General features: G+C 42.2%; 1 protein-coding gene across 2 annotated transcripts; it reads left to right on the top strand.

Annotated features, from left to right (window-relative positions):
• Nucleotides 1–1,049: 1,049 nt before the first annotated feature.
• Nucleotides 1,050–16,359, top strand: clk2a (CDC-like kinase 2a). 2 transcript variants are annotated; one of them, XM_036971166.1, is made up of 13 exons: nt 1,050–1,204; nt 2,294–2,481; nt 2,722–3,007; nt 3,835–3,925; nt 5,042–5,108; nt 6,348–6,464; nt 7,001–7,167; nt 10,348–10,442; nt 10,885–11,014; nt 13,881–13,963; nt 14,511–14,590; nt 14,876–14,966; nt 15,200–16,359. In XM_036971166.1, exons 2-13 carry the CDS (start codon nt 2,294–2,296, stop codon nt 15,386–15,388), a joined length of 1,584 nt encoding a protein of 527 aa, XP_036827061.1. In that variant the 5' UTR covers nt 1,050–1,204; the 3' UTR covers nt 15,389–16,359. The 2 variants fall into 2 exon arrangements, with proteins under 2 accessions (XP_036827061.1, XP_036827062.1); XM_036971167.1 differs by lacking the exons at nt 1,050–1,204; nt 2,294–2,481; nt 3,835–3,925 and having other exon boundaries at nt 2,875–3,007.
• Nucleotides 16,360–21,395: the final 5,036 nt, after the last annotated feature.

Below are 21,395 nucleotides of genomic sequence, written 5' to 3'. Positions count from 1 at the left end.
CTGACTGGTTTTCTGATCCATGCCCCTACCATTTTGTTGAAGGTATCTGTAACCAGTCATGTGAAATACATAGATTATGCCCTCATTAATTTATTTAAATTGACTGATTTCCTTATATGAACTGTAACTCAGTAACTCAAATGTTGCGTTTATATTGTTGTTCAGTGTAGTGAAATGTAACAATCGTTACAAGAGGGATATAAAAAGGGATATTTACTACAGGAAATCAATTCCTTCTGCCATATTTAGTTGGGCTTCATGGTTTGACGTGAACTGGCGCCGTGCTTGTCTCACTTCACAGAAATGTACGGTGACCAACAAAGTAAAGGAGATCTCCTTAAAGATTATCCATAGATTCTATCCGTGTAATAGCTTGATTTCTAAATATATTCCTGATGTTACAGTGAATGTAGTTTTTGTGAACTAGAAACAATCTATTGAACACTTACAGTATTTCATAATTGTTTGTGTTGTGAGCTGTTCTGGACAGACGTGATGCTATATCTTGGAAGCAAAATGCATACAACCATTGAAATATCTAAGTTTGACATATTATTTCACACTGACTGAACAATTGAATGTCAGTATGTCATTAATCTTTTTTTTATTAGGGAAAAAATGTCACACATCTAAATGTATGAAGAAAAAGCCTTCATTTTTTACGGATTTTGAAAAATTATTTAGAATTATTGAAATGTATGCAAAACAAAATGTCTCATGTATTCTCTAAATGTCTGTATTTGATTTTATATAATGTGGATATGTTTTGATTTCATTATCCTCTTTGTAATGTCTATGTAACCTGCCTGGCTGTTCTGTGTTTTGTGTTTTGTATGTTACTGTTTAATTTAAAATGTTTCCCTTACCCATTTAGAGGCAAATTTCGTAATTTGCGGTCCTGTAGATCTGATCTGAAAAAAATATTGTCCTGTAAAAGAAACATTATTTTTTACCCGACATGTTTTTAAAAGTTGCAAGGCAGAGGATGAGAGCTAGTAGCGTTTTTACTAACCATCATGATCTCGCGAGCTTACGTTCTGTCGGAAAACAGACGTAAGCTCGCGAGACCGTGATGGTTCGTATGAGGCTACATCGCTAGCAACAGATATAGATAGGATTCCAATGGTGAGAAGGGAAGCCAAAACGAGCAATTGCCAACACGGATTTCCTGTGGGATAAACACACAGGCCTGGCTGCTAAAACGGTAAACAAAACATTGTAAATACACGTGTGCATGTAATTGTATTCGGGTTTCAATGACAAGGTAATCCATGCGAGTCAAAGTACAGTCAGTTAGAATCAAAGCTAACAAGTAGCTAGTAAGATGGCGGTCAAAATTGGCTAGCATTAGGGAGCTAGGTAGCTATTAGCTAACGTTAGCGGCATATTTTCAGAAATAGCCAAACAGTTATTTATTTCGACAAAAATGACAATTTATGCCATTCTTCGCGAAAGCAGTTCGTGTGAAATGGGAGCATTTATGCGAAATATCAGGTCATCGTTTAGTAGCGAATTTAGCATAGCCTTCGTTATGCAGCCAACTCGACTGAATTCTGACGTCGTAGTTAGCTATATTTGTTCTGAGTCAACACATTGCCATTTGTTGTCATGATGGCTAGCGAACTGACTTAGTTGTCAAACTACACATTTGTCATCCCATGTCTTTTTTTTTTTTGTTATCATATTTAGTTAAACTGTCAGTGATTAACCCACGTCATTAAGTTACTTATCTAACATTTGCATTTAGCCAGGTAACAGCTGACGTACCTGGTTGATAACGTTTTTCTTAGCTACTGTTGTTATTCTAAGGCCATCAATACCTAGCTACGTTTTTGTTATTGAGTGCAGTAGGCTAACGTTACTGTACTCTTGACATTTGACTGGCTTAACACTTGTGATCGTGAATACTGCCTAACCACCAGTATTTTTATTTAACATTTGTTTAACTAGGCAAGCCAGTTAACAACAACGGTCTAGGAACAGTGTGTTAACTGCCTTGTTCAGGGGCAGAACGACAGATGTATACCTTGTCAGCTCGGGGATTTGATCTAGAAGCCTTTCGGTTACTGGCCCAACGCCACAATATAGAGTTTGTTTCAAAGCCTACAAATGCAAGTCCTGTTTAATTGTATACCCCCCCACCACCTGTTCCTCACCAGGTTTGCGTTTGCTACTTTTCTTCCTTTTCCCCACAATGCAGCTGCTTATGTATCCCACCCTCCTTTCTGAGTGTAATCCAACCCCTCACCAACTGCAATGAGAATACCAAGTAACAACTCTTGTCTTGTCACAGATGCCACACTCAAGACGGTACCCGTCCTCAGAACTGGCCAGCCGGAGCAGCTATCAAGACCGAGACAGAGGACGCAAGCAGAGGCACCGCAGATCGCCCTCTTTTTCCTCTAGCAGTGACCGGGAAAGGGACAAAGACCGAAGGGGGCGGGGAAACAGACAGGAGGGAAGCTATGCTCGCTCTAGGAGGTGTGTTTTCTATGGTTGTATTATATTTGTTCAGTTGCATACTTAATGATTTGGTATGATAGCTTTTGTACTGTATGATACTTTATCTGGTAGAAATGTTTTCATAGTCTGGAAATCTCAGTAGATTAATGTACCTGTATGGCATTCATTTAATAATGTGTAACTGGAGTTTAAGCAATGTGTCTTCTTAAATGTTCAGACAGCATTGCTCTAACCCATTGTGTTGGCCCACTTTTGCAGCTACAATAATCGCTCGGCAGACCGCAGGCCGTACGACCGACGCTACTGTGAGGGCTATCGGCGCCTGGACCAGAGCCGCGAACGAGACAGAGATCGCGGAAACAGGGAAAGGGAACATGGAGGAGCAGCAGTCGATAGTTACTACGCACCTGACTTATCACCGAGCATGTGTGACTACCGGCGGGGTCGTGAGAGGGAACAGGAGGAGTCATACCGAAGGAAGGGCAGCAGGCGTAAGCACAAACGAAGGCGGCGTAGAACCAGGTCCTATAGCCCATCCTCGTCGGTGAGTACAGCCCGGCCCGAGCTTGTCCTTTAACCCTCCTACTCTTTCTATCTTTCTCTCCTCTCTCTCCCTCATGTCTTTCTCTCTTCTTTCTCTCCCTCATGTATTTCTCTCTACTTCTCTTTAACCTTCTCTTGTCCACAGCTCCTGGACTTGGTAAGTAGTACAATCTTTTTTGTTTTGTTTTTGTCAGCAGGATTTTAGTTTTTTTTGGTTTTAGTAATTAAATCCAAATGTGCTTTCTACAGTCTTTTCATAGAATGAGTTGTGTAGTGAGACATTGTGGATAAAGCATCAGCCACATTTTTATCCTTCTGCATTAAGTAGACATGAATGAGAGGTGACCATAGGTTGGGATGTATCACTGATTTTAATCTCAAACTATTTCTGCTTCATTTCCTTATCATTCTCAGTTTATTTGTTTTCTGGGAAGTACTCTGCTTAATTTTAAGTGAGCAATATTATAATTTGTAGATATTTTTGCTCTTTTATGAATTGGCTTTTTATTCATGAATGGATATGCAGGTTGCTTCCTTATTTGTAAGCAGCACAAGTTAAAAGGTAGAGGGGGAGAGAAGCAGAGGACGAAATGTGATCTTTGACTTGTTCCCTTGCACTATATCCCTATCGTTATATATTTCCTCACGTGGTGTCATACGAATCGCCCAATGACCACCACAACCACTACGTCAACTACAACACCACCCTCCTCCTCCCTCCTCTACCTGTGCCGCCTTCCATCGCCGTGGCTACGGCTGCCCCTGAAAACCCCCTGTCCCCCTGTCGGTCGTGTCGTGACCTGCTGATGCCGTGGGGGCTGCAAACAGCGGAGCGACAGCCGGACGCGGGCACTGAGTGTGAGGGACGACGAGGAAGGGCACCTGATCTGTCGGAGTGGGGACGTCCTGCAAGAGAGATGTACTCACTGCCACTACTCTATCGTAACCCTTCTCCATATGAGTATTTAAAACCATAGAGCATTCACTGACAGGGGAGTGCCTGATGATGATGCCATGGTAGAATGTTGTTCGCTCTAGCTCAAAAAGCAGGGTGGATTGCACACAATGTTGAGGATAGCGGTTTTAGATAAATATTGCTCGTTGTGTTGAAGATATCTAGCTGTGGTATGTTTTTATATCGGAGATATTCAACAAACAAAAAAATATATTCTCCTACCACCGCATTTCCTCAACTTCTTAATTATCTCTTGCGCTTTAGTTTAAATTCAAGTCCAGATCTACAATTTTTTTTATTTTTTAATGCATTTAATTAGGCAAAGCAATTATGAACGTTTTTAAATATTTTTTCCAATCCCTCATATCTAGCCCTTTCCCTCAACTAGCATGTGTATCTAGTAAACATTCATTGGGCCTCTACAACTTACGTTGTCTGCAGTGTTGCAATTTTTTCCTTTGACAGTTGCATCTTTTTAATGCTACACTTCATAGTAAATTTAAGAGCATGATAAAAAACAGTTATCATGATCTCATAACACCCACACAATTAACATAGTTTTACCACTTTCTAGCTCATATCCCTTGCATAACATGTATGTTATCTTCAGTGATTCCCGTTTGGAACCACCCCCCCCCCCCCCTAAGTCTACACACATTCACACTTATTTCAGGAAAAGTTTAGCTTGAGTGTGTCTTTTTAATTACATAGGTTAACCAGTAAAACCAAATGCATTCCTCACACTCCCTTGCCCTAAAATAGGCACACCACCACATCTGTAGGGAATATACTTTTGTTTTCCTTCCTATAAGCTGCTGGGGGGCACTCAAATTTACTCCCTCATCTTTCCCCCCCCCCCCTGTTAGTATGTGGACCCCAATTATCATAGGTTATCTAGGACTGTGGAAAATAAAATTATTTTTTTATAGACATCCCATTTGTCCACAACCTGAAAAGGGGAATGGGCGCTAGCATTGAAACGCCTAACTTTTTTGCCTTGGTTTCCCTGCTCCTGTCCACATGTCTAATTCTTCTCTTCCCTTCTTTCCCGCTTTCTCCCTCTCTCTCTCTGTCTTCCAGATGAGATTGTCAGCACTCTGGGGGAAGGCACCTTTGGGAGGGTGATGCAATGTATTGACCATCGCCGGTATGTATCTGCATTAAAAATAACTGCTAGAGATATATACCTCTGTGTAAACTCTGACTGTGTCCCAAATGGCAGCCTATTAGCTAATCTAGTGTACTACTTTTGATCATAGCCCTGTGGGTCCTGGTCAAAAGTAGTGCCCTATAAAGGAAATTAGGTGCCATTTGGGACACAGCCTCTGCCTATATCACCCTCCCATGTAATTATGGATGAGTGGTGTGGCTCTGAGTTTAGCTGGCTGGGCAATTATACCCCATGCAAATGTGTGCCATGCTAATGTCCCTGCCTGGGCTCCCTGAAGCATGATGTGAGTTTGAACTTAAATGTGATTAAAAAAACAAACGTCATTATGGGAACATAAGATGTTGCATAATCAACATGAAAAGGCAAGAATTTACACATCACAATTGTTTTCTTCTATGAAGTAAGGTGGACGTTCATAGTTATAGAATTGGACAAATTTATCATGTTTAGAGATTGAAAAAGCAGGTTTCAAAAGCAATCTTAAGTGTATCCGTCAGTCTTATTTTAGCTACCAAACCTGTGACAACAGGTTTCCAAGCAACAGCACTCTTGGTTAATGTAGATTAACCTCTAACAAGACTCACTTCAGGCAATAAGAGCTTTGCGCCATAAGGTATTCCCTAATGTATTGTGTGTTAGGACTGCACCTAAATTGTGACATTGACATGCGCAATACTTTTGATTTATTGCTCAGTTGACGGTGTTCTCTCCTTCTTGCCGCTTCTCAATCGCCCACACGCATGTAGTCCTGCCCCCTGTCACTCAAGCAGGCAGTTCCTAGTGCTAGAGATTCACTCTGCATGCATTGACCAAAGAACAGCATGCAGTCAACAGATTTTTCCAAACCCTAGCTTTCCACTTTGTTTCTTAATATAAGTGCACGTTTTTGATATTCTATTCGCTTGTGTAACTTGCTCTGTGCAACACGCTAGTTAGTGGGTCTTCGCAAGCTGTCAATGTGCCTAAAACATTTGTTAGGCTAGCCTTTATTACTCATCGCTAGCTAAATCCACTGAGGTAGGGTATATCTTCAGACTTTTGCTCTAATATAGGGTGGTACCAGTGGTGGAGTGTATATCAGAGGAAAAGCCTGAAGAATATTCAAAAAACTTTGTCTGACTGTACCTAAGGTTAGTGCTATGAGGGATCCTTGGGATGTCCATACCTGTAGCCTTACCTTAACTGTTTATCTTTCTCATTCATTGTGTTTTACAGGGGAGGAGCCACTGTTGCTCTGAAGATCATAAAAAATGTGGAGAAATACAAGGAAGCAGCTCGTCTGGAGATCAATGTGCTGGAGAGAATCAATGAGAAAGACCCGGAAAACAAACAGTGAGTATACCTACTACTTTGACCACTGGTGTATTGTTCGTTACCAGTGAAGGGAAATATATATTCAACAATTTAAGATTTTACTGAGAACCAGTTCATATAAGGAAATGGGTAAATGTACATTTCATTAGGCCCTAAACTATCGATTTCACATTACTAGGAAAACAGATATGCATCTGGTAAGGGAAAAAAGTAGAGGTGTGGATTAGAAGACCAGTCAGTATCTGGTGTGACCATCATTTGCCTCATGCAGCGTGATACATCTCCTTCACATAGAGTTGACATTGGCTGTTGATTGTGGCCTGTGGAATGTTGTCCCACTCCTTCAATGGCTACGTGAACTTGTTGGATATTGGCAGGAACTGGAACATGTGATCGATCCAGAGCAGTGCTGAACATGCCCATTTCCACACCCACCATCTAAGCCCTTTTTTGATCAGAAAAAAATGCCCTGTCTCGATCCTGTATCATTTCGTTGTTGTTCGATTATGTTAGCTTTTAGTGTTATTTAATATGAGACTCCTCTTTACTCCCAGCCTGTGTGTGCAGATGTATGACTGGTTCGACTACCACGGACACATGTGTATCTCCTTTGAGTTGCTGGCCCTCAGCACCTTTGACTTCCTCAAGGAGAACAACTACCTGCCTTACTCCATCGCCCAGGTCCGACACATGGCCTACCAGCTATGCCTGTCTGTCAAGTGTAAGTTTATTTATATATATATATTTTTTTAAATTGCCTTTTATTTAACCCGCTAAGTCGTTGAGGGCATGTTCTTTACCATTACCGGCCTGGCATAAGTACACTCAGATGCTATGATGCTACCAGTCATCTAGTCATAATTCTTATTAAAACAGCCTGGCTGTCAAGTGTACGTGCACTACAATATTACGCTACTGTCTTGTTTGTATGGCCTTTTATTTAATCAAATTACTTATCAAGAACACATTCAATTCAACAATTTCAACATGACCTACCGCCATACAGTGGATCTGCAAAGTATTCAGACCCCATTTACTTTTCCACATTTTGTTACATTACAGCCTTAATCTAGAGTTTTTTTCCCCCCTCAATCTACACACAATACCACATAATGACAAAGCATAACAGGTTTTTAGAAATGTTTGCAAATGTATTACACTTTTTAGTAAACTATTACATTTGCATAAGTATTCAGACCCTTTTACTCAGTACTTTGTTGAAGCACCTTTGGCTGCGATTTCAGTCTTGTCTTCTTGGGTATGACGCTACAAGCTTGACACACCTGTATTTGGGGAGCTTCTCCCACTTTTCTCTGCAGATCCTCTCAAGCTCTGTCAGGTTGGGTGGGGAGCATCACTGCACAGCTATTTTCAGGTTGCACCAGAGATGTTTGATCGGGTTCAAGTCCAGGCTCTGGCTGGGCCACTCAAGGACATTGAGACTTGTCCCGAAGCCATGCCTGCATTGTCTTGGCTGTGTGCTTAGGGCTGTTGTCCTGTTGGAAGGTGAACCTTCGCCCCAGTCTGAGGTCCTGAGCGCTCTGGAGCAGGTTTTCATCAAGGATCTCGCTGTACTTTACTCTGTTCATTTTTCCCTTGATCCTGACTAGTCTCCCAGTCTCTACCACTGAAAAACATCCCTACAACATGATGCTGCCCCACCATGCTTCACCATAGGGATGGTGCCAGGTTTCATCCAGACGTGATGCTTGGCATTCAAGCCAAAGAGTTAAATCTTGGTTTCATCAGACCAGAGAAACTTGTTGGCTCTCGTGCCTTTTACTGAGGAGTGGCTTCTGTCTGGCCGCTTTACCATAAAGGCCCGATTGGTTGAGTGCTGCACAGATGGTTGACCTTCTGGAAGGTTCGAACATCTCCACAGAGGAATGCTGTAGCTCCTTCAGTGACCATTGGATTCTTGGTCACCTCCCTGACCAAGGCCCTTCTCCCCCGATTCCTCTGTTTGGCTGGGCAGCCAGCTGAGTTCTAGGAAGAGTCTTGGTGGGTCCAAACTTCTTCCCTTTAAGAATGATTGAGGCCACTGTGTTCTTGGCGTCCTTCAATGCTGCAGACATTTTTTTTTGCCACCTTTTTTTTAATGAACCCCAGATTTGTGCCTCGACACAATCCTATCTCGTAGCTCTGTGGACAATTCCTTCGACCTCATGGCTTGGTTTTTGCTCTGTCAACTGTGGGACCTTATCTAGACAGGTGTGTGGACTCCAATCAAGTTATAGAAATGTCTCAAGGATGATCAATGGAAACAGGATGCACTTGAGCTCAATTACGAGTCTCATAGCAAAGGGGCGGAATAGCTACAGTACCACTCAAAAGTTAGGACACATTCATTCAAAGATTTTTCTTTATTTTGACTATTTTCTACATTGTAGAATAATAGTGACGTCAGCTATGAAGTGACACATGGAATCATGTAGTAACCAAAAAAGTGTTAAACAAATCAAAATGTTTTATTTGAGATTCTTCAAAGTAGCCGCCTTGATGACAGCGTTGCACACTCTTGGCATTCTCTCAACCAGCTTCATGAGCTGGTCACCTGGAATGCATTTCAATTCACCGGTGTGCCTTGTTAATTTGTGGTATTTCTTTCCTCAATGCGTTTGAGCTAGTCAGTTGTGTTGTGACAAGGTAGGGGTGGTATACAGAAGGTAGCCCTATTTGGTAAAACACCAAGTCCATATTATGGCAAGAGCGGGCTTCATTGTCGGATTGCTGCAAATAAACCACTAATTAAAGGACATCAATGAGAAGAGATGCTTGGACCAAGAAATGCAAGCAATGGACATTAGACCGGTGGAAATCTGTCCCTTGGTCTGACTAGTCCAAATTTGAGATTTTTGGTTCCAATCACCATGTCTTTTGGAGACGCAGAGTAGGTGAATGGCTGATCTCTGCATGTGTGGTTCCCACAGTGAAGCATGGAGATGGTGTAGGGGTGCTGGTGACACTGTCTGTGATTTATTTAGAATTCAAGGCACACTTAACCAGGATGGCTACCACAGCATTCTGCAGCGATGCGCTATCCCATCTGGTTTTGGGCTTAGTGGGACAATCATGTGTTTTTCAACAGGACAATGACCCAACACACCTCCAGTTAGTGTAAGGGCTATTTGACCAAGGAGAGTGAGGGCGTGCTGCATCAGATCTGGCCTCCACAATCCCCTGACCCCAACCAAATTGCGATGGTTTGGGATGAGTTGGACCGCAGATTGAAGGAAAAGCAGCCAACAAGTGCTCAGCATATGTGGGAACTCCTTCAAGATGGTTGGAAAAAGCATTCCAGGTGAAGCTGGTTGAGAGAATGCCAAGAGTGTGCAAAGCTGTCATCAGGGCAAAGGGTGGCTACTTTGAAGAATCTCAAATATAAAATCGATTTTGATAACTTTTCTTTTTGGTTACGACATAACGTGTTCATAGTTTTGATGTCTTCACTATTTTTCTACAATGTCAGATAGTAAATTTAAAGAAAAGCCATAGAATGAGTAGGTGTCAGCTTTTGACTGGTACTGTATGTAGAGAAGGTATTTGTTTAAAAAAAAAATGTAATGCATTTGCTAAAATGTGTAACCTGTGTTCACTTTGAAATGTTTTATTTAATACATTTTAGAATAAGGCTGTGACGTAACAATGTGGAAAACGGACGAGGTCTGTATACTTTCCGAATGCACTGTAAGTCTCACTCCAACAACCCCTATATAGATCTCCCCTTGAGACTGAGAGGTTGGAATAAAAGGCCACCGTTGTTTACAATAAGAAGCCTTTAGCCACATGAGGGCATTGTTGGTTCAAACACCTGTCAGAAGAGGAGTGCTCTTTTCATTCACCACCATCGAATGTGGATGTCTCGTTTGTTAGGATATTAACTGGGATTTTCTCCTCACAGTTCTTCATGATACCAAGCTGACACACACAGACCTGAAGCCAGAAAACATCCTGTTTGTCAATTCCGACTTCACCATGACCTATAACGTAGAGAAGGTGAGACGAGAAGTCATGCCTCAGGATAATGGGCTTTCTTCAGAGCCTGTTTTGCGTTCACCAAGGTTGCACCCCAAATGGCACCCTATTTCCTAATAGTGCACTACTTTTAACTACTTTATAGGTTAAAGGGTACCATTTGGGATGCATCCTGAGTGTCATAGCAGGCCTTAAGTGCAGATGATGACTTGGCATAAATGTACCAGAGCAAAACAAATGAAGCATTTTCTGTTTGGATACGGGTATGGTTAATGTCAAGGTTACTAGATATCAGAAATGGAGTAATCAAGGCATCACTCACTGGCCTCTTTCTAAAAGTTGACTTTTTACTTGTTTCATGAGGTTTGAAATTAGTTCAGTGATAGTGTGTTTATTTTATTTATTTATTTATAGGACATTTTCTGTTTTTAAACCATGTCCCTTTTCACCTTCCTGCCTACAGAAGCGTGAAGAGCGGACCGTGAAGAGCACGGATGTACGGGTGGTGGACTTTGGCAGTGCCACGTTTGACCACGAGCACCACAGCACCATCGTCTCCACACGGCACTACCGCGCCCCAGAAGTCATACTAGGTGAGTGACTTCAGTTGGCTGATCAATTGGATGAGGACTAGGGCTGTTACAGTGACCGTATTACGGCCACACCGGTGGTCACGATTCACGACGACAGTCAAATTCCACATTACCATTTAGTCACGATAATTAGGCTTCTCCAAGCTCTGATGCTGCCTATGGTAGGCTACTAATGACCAAACTTGCTAACTGCCTGGTACTCAGCACTCTATTGTCCCTCTAATCACTGACATCAATGCAAATGTTTTCAAAAATGTAATCAAACACTTCGTTAGAGCCCATGAGTTCATGTTGTGCAACATTTTTATAGGCTATGTGATGGCCTCTTAAGAAGAGGGTCCCATCAGCTTTCTAGGCAAGGCTTACTATATTTATTATTCAACTTTCCTAATATTAAGCACATCGTAAAGAGAAGCAACAGGAGTATAGCCTACCTGGCAGGCATGAAAATGAACCACGGGGAAAGCGTGCTCAATTCGCTAATTAAGTGCATGGATGACATATTTTTTTAGAGACCGATCCATGATAATGGGTCATTCTAAATCGAAACAAATTTCACACATACAGTGCATTCAGAAAGTATTCCGGCCACTTCACCTTTTCCACAAAATGTGGAAAGTGAAGGGATCTGAATACTTTCTGAATGCACTGTATATTATTTAGTGTATGTAAAGAAAATATTAAATTAAGAATAGGCTAATATTCACCCATCACATGATGATGATTAAATGTCATGGTCAAAACATATTGATGCAGTAGTAGCTAAGATGGGGAGAAGTCTGTCTATAGTAATGTGATGCTCTGCCTTAACACTATCAACAAGGCAGGTCCTACAGGCCCAAGTTTTGTCACACCTTGACTACTGTTCAGTCGTGTGGTCAGGTGCCACAAAAAAGGACTTAAGAAATTTGCAGTTGGCTCAGAACAGGGCAGTACGGCTGGCCATTGGATGTACACAGAGCTAATATTAATAATATGTATGTCAATCTCTCCTGACTCAAAGTGAAGGAGAGATTGACTTCATCACTACTTGTATTTATGAGAGGTATTGACATGTTGAATGCACTGAGCTGTCTGTCTAAACTACTGGCACACAGCTCGGACACCCATGCATACCCCGCAGACATGCCACGAGGTCTCTTCAGTCCCCAAATCCAGAACAGACTATGGGAGGCTCACAGTACAACAGAGCCATGACTACATGGAACTCTATTCCACAAGCAATAAAATTCGATTTAAAAAACAGATTAAAAAAAACACCTTATGGAACAGCGGGGACTGTGAAGCAACGCAAACATTGCCACAGACACATGCATACACACACGATTACATACACACTCTAAATACACATGGATTTAGTACTGAATATATGTGGTGAAGTAGGGGCCCGAGGGCACACAGTGTGTTGTGAAATCTGTGAATGTATTGTAATGTTCTAAAGGTATTATCAAGTGCTTGTCACATTGTGAATGAGAGACTGATGAAGTGTGTACAGCCTGCGCAATAAACAAAGCTGAGCTAGTGCCTTTTCGTGACTTTTTTTCAAATCATTATTCTCATGCAGCTTTAGTGTATTAAAAATCTAAACATATAGCCCAACATTTTGTCACAACTAAAGTTACGTGGATAACTCTAAATTAAGCATATAGGAGTACCTATTTCTTTGTTAACCGCTTAACATAGAATAGCCGCATGTGTGCACTCAAATTGTTTGGAGAAAATATTCTATTTAATTCCGTTATGTTCAATTGTATTCTTCGTATTATAACATTTTAATCAAATCATGTCTGCTAAATGAACTAGTGTAGCCCACAGCCATATGGCATAACCAGATCCGGGCTTAACATGGACAACTAAGAGTATGCTATTCTGTTCTTCTGAAATATACATTTTCTTTATATCATGCTTCTTTAGACCGGTCTAAAATAAATAATTGATTTATTGGGAAGGTGTAGGCTATATTACATGGATTTATTAGACTGTTTTAATGTAGATGTTCTAAAGGTCAGCATCAGTGGCTTGTAGGCAATGTTTGGAAGTCAGGAGATGCCAAATGTGTTTTGTTAATTAATGGTCAAATTACTGTGACTGGCAGTTATTTGCTTGACAATGTCATGACCGCCACAGCCCAAATGAGGACTATTCTAAACTAAGGCTGGTGTAGCCACTACGTTGGCAATGAACTGCTATAGTCTGTGTGGTTGGGTGAGGAAGGCTATTCTAAAACAGAGGGGGGGTGTTCCTTGGCAGTCGCGTTGAACTGCCATACCCTGCCAGTTCTGTTCCAGTCAGGTAGACACTGAACAACTCAGTCAGACACTAAGTGCAGTTGATCGGCTTAACCTCGCTCAGTAGTGCATGAGATAATTAGTTGAGTGTGCTTTGAGCAGGGTTGATTTGTCTTTTTACGTAATTTTAAAAGCTCAAGGTGTACGCTTACCCTTGGCCATGTTATGTGGCTTGGGTAAGGCCTCCCTTGTTCTATCTAAAGAAACTCAAAAGCTGCACACTCACCCTCTTGATCCGAAGTGCTAGTTGTGAAGTGACGGACAATGTTTAGGCAGAAAGCTGCTGTGTTGTAATTTGATTTGTTGCTTTTGATAAATCAAAGCACTGGCGCTAGTGTCTTAAATAGTTTTTCCTGCTGTTTTTATTAGGTTCCACCAGCCTACACCAATTCATTATGTGTTGAATAATACGCGGCCATTTCCTGGACACAGATTAAGCCTAGTCCTAGACTAAAAGATGAGCTAAATGGAGAATCTCAATTTAAATACTTTTTAATCCAGCATTAGGCTTAATCTGTCTCCGGGAAACCACCCCGAGGAAATGTTACTTTCCACCCATTATGTGTTTTGTCCTGCAGAGCTGGGCTGGAGCCAGCCATGTGACGTGTGGAGCATCGGTTGCATCCTGTTTGAGTACTACCTAGGCTTCACCCTGTTCCAGGTAAAACCCCACTTCACTTCCCAACCCATTTCTGTCTATGGCGACAGCTGCCTTTCTAGATTGGTCGATTCAGGTTGACGGGAAGGACTGAACAAAGCCCAGAATAGCTTGCTGCCTGGTCACTCGGATTGGTCAGCCCGGAGTCGGACCAGTATCACACCAACATGTGTACCCACAAATACATTTGCACACGTGCAAGAAAACACGCACATGTTGAGCCGGAGAAAGCAGCAGGGAGAGACAGCTGCTAATCCTATTGAGGATCAACCCTTGGTTGAGGTCGTCCTCCGTGTTCTGAGTTTTGCTTGGCTGTGCTTCTAACACCATAGATGCTAGCTCACACATTCTATTCAAAGCTCTCAACTTCAGCCATATTTTACTCAGCGTTTATTAAAATTGTTTCAAGATAGGTGAGCGCTCTGATAATGGTCTGTTTGCATCGCTGATATCCACAATCTACTTTTATGGCTATTTTATACATTGAATGAGAAATAGCCATGGTGAATCTTAATTTTATCACCATCTTGTTTGTTCATCCCTTCCTCAGACTCATGATAACAGGGAGCATCTGGCTATGATGGAGAGAATACTGGGGCCAGTGCCCTCCAGGATGATACGCAAGACGAGGTCAGAGCTCACACACACACACATACGACCAGGTGCATCTGTGTAGTTAGTTGCAGGTCAAAAAGCAATCCAACACACACACCCATAGCATCAAAGTGAAGTTTGGTCCATGCCACATTTTAAAGGGCCTTTTTGTTAGCGATGATTGTCATTATGTCTTGCGTCGAACCCCGTGGCAACTCTTTCCAGGGTGCTGCCCCTGCATGCACGTGCACACAAACTGTTCTTCAAAGGATTTTTATTTCTGTATGCCACGCCTCAATCTTTGACAATTTCTCAACTCAGGAAGCAGAAATATTTTTACCGCGGCCGTCTGGACTGGGACGAGAGCTCGTCAGCTGGGAGATACGTGAGGGAGAACTGCAAACCCTTACGGGTAAGAGAGCAGCTCCTTTTCCCTCCTTGTGTAGCACCCCACTACTTTATCTTCCTTGACCTCTACCTCTCATTCACCCTCTCATATCGGATTAACCAGGAATTTCTAAAATCATCCTCTCTTTAGACAAATTAACCCTAACCCCGACTCTAGTATCAACGGTTCCTGATTTTCATTGTTATGCAAATCACATCTCTGTATACCATCGCTCTTTCTGTCTCTCTCTCTCTCAGAGATACCTGTTGTCGGAAGCTGAGGAGCACCATCAGCTGTTTGACCTAATTGAGAGCATGCTGGAGTACGAGCCCACTAAGCGCCTGGTTCTGGCCAACTCCCTCAGACACCCGTTCTTTGAATCGGGGACAGCAGGCGACGCAGTGGGGGGGAAGAGCTGGGAGGGCAACCGCGACATCAGCCGGTGACCCAGGGCCTCCATACTCTTAAGGATAGAGGGATTTAAGGTGGACCAGACAGATATGACCGCTTAAGGTGGTATATCACAGCATGAACCTGTTCCCTCCTGCTTACTATACTGCCCCACCTCCACAGCCAGGAGAGGGGCTCATGCTGGCAGCTAGAAGAACTTCAGAAAAGGACAGTCCTCTTAGTCCTCTCAGCTTCTACTCCCAACAGAAGACATGACGAGATTAGTTTTTTTTTTTTTCTTTCTTTTTTTTTGTTGCCCAACCTTAAACTACCCAGCTCCAGTCTTCCGCATGTAAAGAAAAGGACCGGTCTGGTCTAGGTCCGTTTAAGTGGAACACTAGTGAGAGCAAGAGGGACCCTCGCTACATAATCAAATATTGTGACCCTTTCGTTTGATGTCAGACAATTGGCGAAGAGGGGCATTGTAACGTGGTTCGTTCTTCCATTTAAAGAGCACTATTTATTTGGAAACCATCGATCTGGACTAATGTTAGCCAACTGGATGACATCTTTTGTCAATGAGTGATTGACACACCACATTGTTTATATAGGCCTCTCCTATTGCTATATTTATTTCTGTTACATAAATGCTTTCGAGGAGAGGGATTATGCTGCCATATTAATGTAATAATAGTACTCACACCTAGACGTGTTTTCGCAGCTGGTCCTCTTGTCTGGGGAACTGACCCACACACACACAATGCAAACTGCCTTTTATACTTTGTGATAGGCTCAGGCTTGTGGTCTGAGAGCGCACGTACCCACAGGGTCATAGTAGTCATGTGTGGCATCCCAATGCCACATGCACACAGCAGCACAGTTTACAGTATTTATTATGAGGCTGCTGCTGGTCATCTCCCTGTACAGTACTTTTTGTATGAAATTTAAATGTGTAAAACTGTATATATGTATGATTGTTTAGAATTAAAGTTAAGTCCTCCTTTGCCAGGGCTGATAGTGCTGTTAATGTCAGCTTTGGCCTCTGGCACAGTTATGCGAAGGCTTTTTGTCTTCGATGCTTGACTGTGTCTTTGAATCCCTGATTTATCTTGTGACTGTAGCCCTTAGGAGGACTTGTGTGTGTGTGTCTGGCAAAACTAGTGTTGGCATAAGATATAGCAGGCTGTCAGGAAACCCCTTAATAACCCTGGCCTATTGCTCTATTTCATAGTATTTTATTACCAACTCTACTACTACTAACCAAATTAGTCTGTAGCGCTACAATCTTCATTTTCCTTCATTCTGATCTTCTCCCCACCTCAACCCTATTAGAGGAGGTCCAAGGTCCCTTCCCCCTCAGATGTTCTCCGCCAATGTGCTTTGAGAAGGAATAGGTAGAATGCAAGGAAAGATTGAGGTTCACTCTTGGAATCTCTTCTGAAGTCTGCCTTCCAGATCTGACAGAGCAGGCTCACCCACCGGAAGGGCCAAGGACAAGGGGATCCGCTGTGGCAGCCGCCTGGCAGGTGTACTTAACGTCATGGGTACTCCTCCGTCTGTCACTAACTCGTCATCTCTACTACCTTAGTCTCTTTGCCTCACTGTCCCTGGCCTGCTTTCCCTCACTCCATCTGTTTCTCCCATCTGCTACCATAAACGTTAGAGCAAAGCTTAGCAAAGCAAGAATCTGTAGAGATATGCTGGTAAACTAAGGCAGACAAAGTTCATTCAGACCCCTTGACCTTTTTACATTACATCCTTATTCTAAAATGTAACCCCTGCCCTTCCTCATCAATCTACACACAATATCCCATAATGACAAAGCAAGACATTTTGCAAATGTATTTAAAAAAAAAAAGAAGCCTGATTTGGTGGATTGCTGCAGAGATGGGAGAACGTTCCAGGAGGACAACCATCTCCACAGAGGAACTCTGACAGAGTGACCATCGGGTTCTTGGTCACCTCCCTGACCAAGGCCCTTCTCCCTTGATTGCTCAGTTTGGCTGGGCAGCCAGCTGAGTTCTAGGAAGAGTCTTGGTGGTTCCAAACCTCTTCCATTTAAGAATTATGGAGGCCTCTGTTCTTGGGGACCTTCAATTATGCAGAAATTTGTTGATACCCTTCCCTAGATCTGTGCCTCGACACAATCCTGTCTCGGAGCTCTACGGACAATTCCTTCAACCTCATGGCTTGGTTTTTGCTTTGACATTCACTGTCAACTGTGGGACCTTATCTATAGACAGGTGTGTGCCTTTCCAAATCATGTCCAATCAATTGAATTTACCACAGGTGGACTCCAAGTTATAGAAACAGCTCAAGGATGATCAATGGAAACAGGATGCGCCTGAGTCTCATAGCAATGGGACTGAGTACTCATTTACATAAATACATTTTTTTTTAAACAAATGCCTTATCTTTGCTAAAAATTCTCAACTTCTTTTGCTTGGTCATTATTTAGTATTGTGTGTAGATTGAGGGGGAAAATGTAATACATTTTAGAATAAGTCTTTAATGTAACAAAATGTGGAAAAGGGGAAGGGGTCTGAATACTTTCCGAATGCACTGTATATGTAGCAACCAAGGCAGACATTAGGGTGAGAGTTAAGTTCACTGGATGAACAAAACTATTAACCTTTTAAACGTCTAGCTATAGAAATAAATACAAAATAACCCAAACAACCAAGTTTTATAATTGAGATTGTGTATATATTTTTTTGTATTACCAGTATATTTCCATCAGTCAATGTATAGACATGATCAGGTACAAAGTGGTGGAAGGCTGATGGGTCATGGTTAGACGTTTCCACAGGATCTTGACCTGTTATTGCATCAATGAATCGGTTTACTTCAATTGGCAGCTATTCTAAAGAAAATGGTCCCCCCCCCCCACCACTCTGATATTGAAAATAAACTGAACTAACCAAATTTAAGAAATGGGAATCGGTCATTCCAAGTCATCATTGAAATCAACATGACATGCTTGTTTCTTTCCTACACTGGTTTGTTTGCGACCCTGTAGGTTCTAATTAAATAAGTAGCGCTTACGTCTTCAGCTAATCTGCCTGAGAAGCTAGGAGGGTCATCTGTTAAATCCCCATAAGAGGGACTAGTGCGCATTTGTCCGGTAAAGTGGCTAGTCTCAACCTCAAACAATGCTGTCACTGTGAGGAATTATTTGGAGTACTTTACTTTATTGGATACTGCAAATAGACAATATTTACAGGTATGTGCAATTAGAAAAGGATGCACATCACACTTGAAATTGCCTTGCATAGATTTTAGTTTTGATAATGTATTTGTAATTATTTATCCGTATGTGTTGGCTGTATTCTAAATAATGTAGTTGACATTGGTTCTATTGTCGTTGATAATGCCCCCCTTTTTAAGACTGTTCAGGTCAACTTGCAATCAGACACTGCATGCATTTAGTTGTGTCGTTTCCCTCCTTTTGAACTCCCAACTCAATCATTATCCTGTCTTTGCTGTTGACAGGTCTGAAGAACAGCCCATCAGTCAAGTTCCTCCAGTCAGTCAGCTGAGAGATACTGAAACACTACTGTAGTGCTCAAAGCAGCACACACACACACACACACACACACACAACTAGATGGATCTTATGGTGGATCTTAAGTCCCTGGGTGATCCCATCAAGCAGTTCAGCGACTATGTGTCAGGGACGGGGACCAAACCGGACAACAAAATAGGCACCAAAAAGAGCACAGGGGCCAGACGGAAGAGCGTAGTCGTGAGCACCGGGGCCAGACGGAAGAGTGTAGTTGTAGTCCGGAGGCACAGCATAGTCAGGAGGAAGAGTGTCCCTTGCGCCAAAACTTGCACCAAGCAGAGAGCCGTACCAGACTCCTGGCTCAGTGCATACCAGGCTGACATTCAGAGAGAACGGTAGGGATGGTTGGCCATTGTTTTTAGTAGATATAAAACCATTAAAGGCCAGTTTCCTGGAAGGAAATTAATCCTGGACTAAAGAGCACTTTCAATGGAGATTCTTAATTGAGCATGCTTTTTAGTCCAGGACTAGGCTAAATCTGTGTCTGGGAAACCGACCCGTAGAGCTTACATGGATAAGTATCAAACTTTTAGGTATATCTGCTTGGGAGACTAACAAAATGCCACTGAAGCATCTCTAATGTTTACGTATTGTGCTACTGTAGGAAACTGAGAGAGAAGAAGATTGCAGAAAGGTCCATCAGAAGGAGGAGTCAGCATTTCAGGAGCCAGCACTGCCTCCCAAAGGTAATTGAGTCTGTGTGCATGTCATGTGTGACTGGTCATAATAACAGAAGGTCACTCATTCAATAGGCATCTGATCCGAGAGTATATCAATTTAATTTTGAAGGAGTAATGGGTGAAACTTGAATCACAAGAGACCTATTCTAATTGAATTGACCTATGTCTCTCGTTTATATGAAGGGATTACAAGTGTACTGTTGGCCAGGATTTTAGACTTACAAAAGGCATAATTGAACCTTTCTTTTTTTTTCTATCTTCATGTAGAGTAAGACAAATGCCAAGAGGAACCAGAAATCTGTGAAGGATGATTCGCTGTTTGGTGCCTTCCAGGGGCTCAGTCTGAACGTGACGGGAGGTGCCCAGAGCTCGATGGCCTCAGGCGGGGACCAGTGTAAAATAATGTGAGGCAAAAGACTTGACTCATATAACCTGGCCTAGGCTTCCAGGGCCGAGGCAACATATCACCTAACACTTTAATCTCGTTCACCAGCAGGCTCTCTGTTGACATGTGTATGGGATAACAATTGAGACTGGGGACGAGGTTACCTACACTTTCCCTTGAGACATTCTGAGAAGACTGAACTACGGGGAAAAACAACAGGTTGTTGATGAGAAATCACAATGAAGCCAAAGTTTTAAAGGTAGACTCAACAATATGATGTAGATGCAGAAAGTAAACAGAATAGGCTGTTGGGTCCCGTACCTACCACGTTGGGCTCCTGAGTGGCGCAGCGGTCTAAGGCACTGCATCTCAGTGCTAGAGGCATCACTACAGACCCTGGTTCGATTCCGGTCTGTATCACAACCGGCCGTGATTGGGAGTCCCAAAGGGTGGCGCACAATTGGCCCAGTGTTGTCCGGGTTAGGATTTGGCCGGGGTTGGCCGTCATTGTAAATAAGCAATTTGTTCTTAACTGACTTGTCTAGTTAAATAAAACCTATTTTTTATATGGTATTTGACAGTATCAAAATTGTCTAAGAAAAAAAAAAGCATGCATTTTTATCAATTTTGGGTTAGGCATAAGGTTAGCAGTTAGGTTAATCACTTTTTAAGAAGAGAAATTGTACAAATAGGTGGAGTTTGACTTTGTTGCTGTGGTAACTAGTTACGACTCTCTAACAGCTTGAAGCAAACCTGTGCGCATGTGCAAATACTGTGTGAGAGCGTCATCTTGCATCTCCCTATATCCCAATATCTGCGGTGCTGCTCATGGCAACGTCATTTTGCTGAGTCTACCTTTTCAGTTGGTTTATTAAAGATGCTAGTGCACTTACCCCCTTCATATCAGACACCATAAGCTCTGGGGGCCATGCGCCTGTCATCAATGTCTATTTTTATTTTATTTAATAAATCATTTTGACAGTAACCCTCAAAAGTCAATCATAAACCTTTTCAATGTCCATATGTATTAAGAAGCTAAGTGTTTGTTTTTTGGGCTTCAGAAATGTGACTGAAAAAAGTGCCTCAGGCCTTGTAGCAACTGTAATGACTGCCAATAATGTACTAGCTGCTAATGTAATAACTTTTGCATTCATAATGTAATAAATGCCGATAATGTAATAAATATGCTGAACGCATAACAAGGTTTTTGCGCACAATGTAATGATTATTACATTGTGAATAGTGTAACTTTAACCAATGTAATATTCACTCTTTTTATTTTCGTGCTTCAGTAATAGCTGACTACACACCAAACCACATTTCTGAATCCTAGATCTAAACCTGACTTTAGCAGTAATATCAATACACACCCACAGCCCCAGTCAGTCAGTGAATCTGCCTGTGTAAATGAGGGAGTGAGTGAGCGTGTGCGG

The sequence above is a fragment of the Oncorhynchus mykiss genome, chromosome 32, assembly GCF_013265735.2.
Source record: "Oncorhynchus mykiss isolate Arlee chromosome 32, USDA_OmykA_1.1, whole genome shotgun sequence".
NCBI classification, from domain to species: domain Eukaryota; kingdom Metazoa; phylum Chordata; class Actinopteri; order Salmoniformes; family Salmonidae; genus Oncorhynchus; species Oncorhynchus mykiss.
Note: the sequence above shows the minus strand (reverse complement) of the source record. Positions and strands in the feature narration are given on the sequence as shown.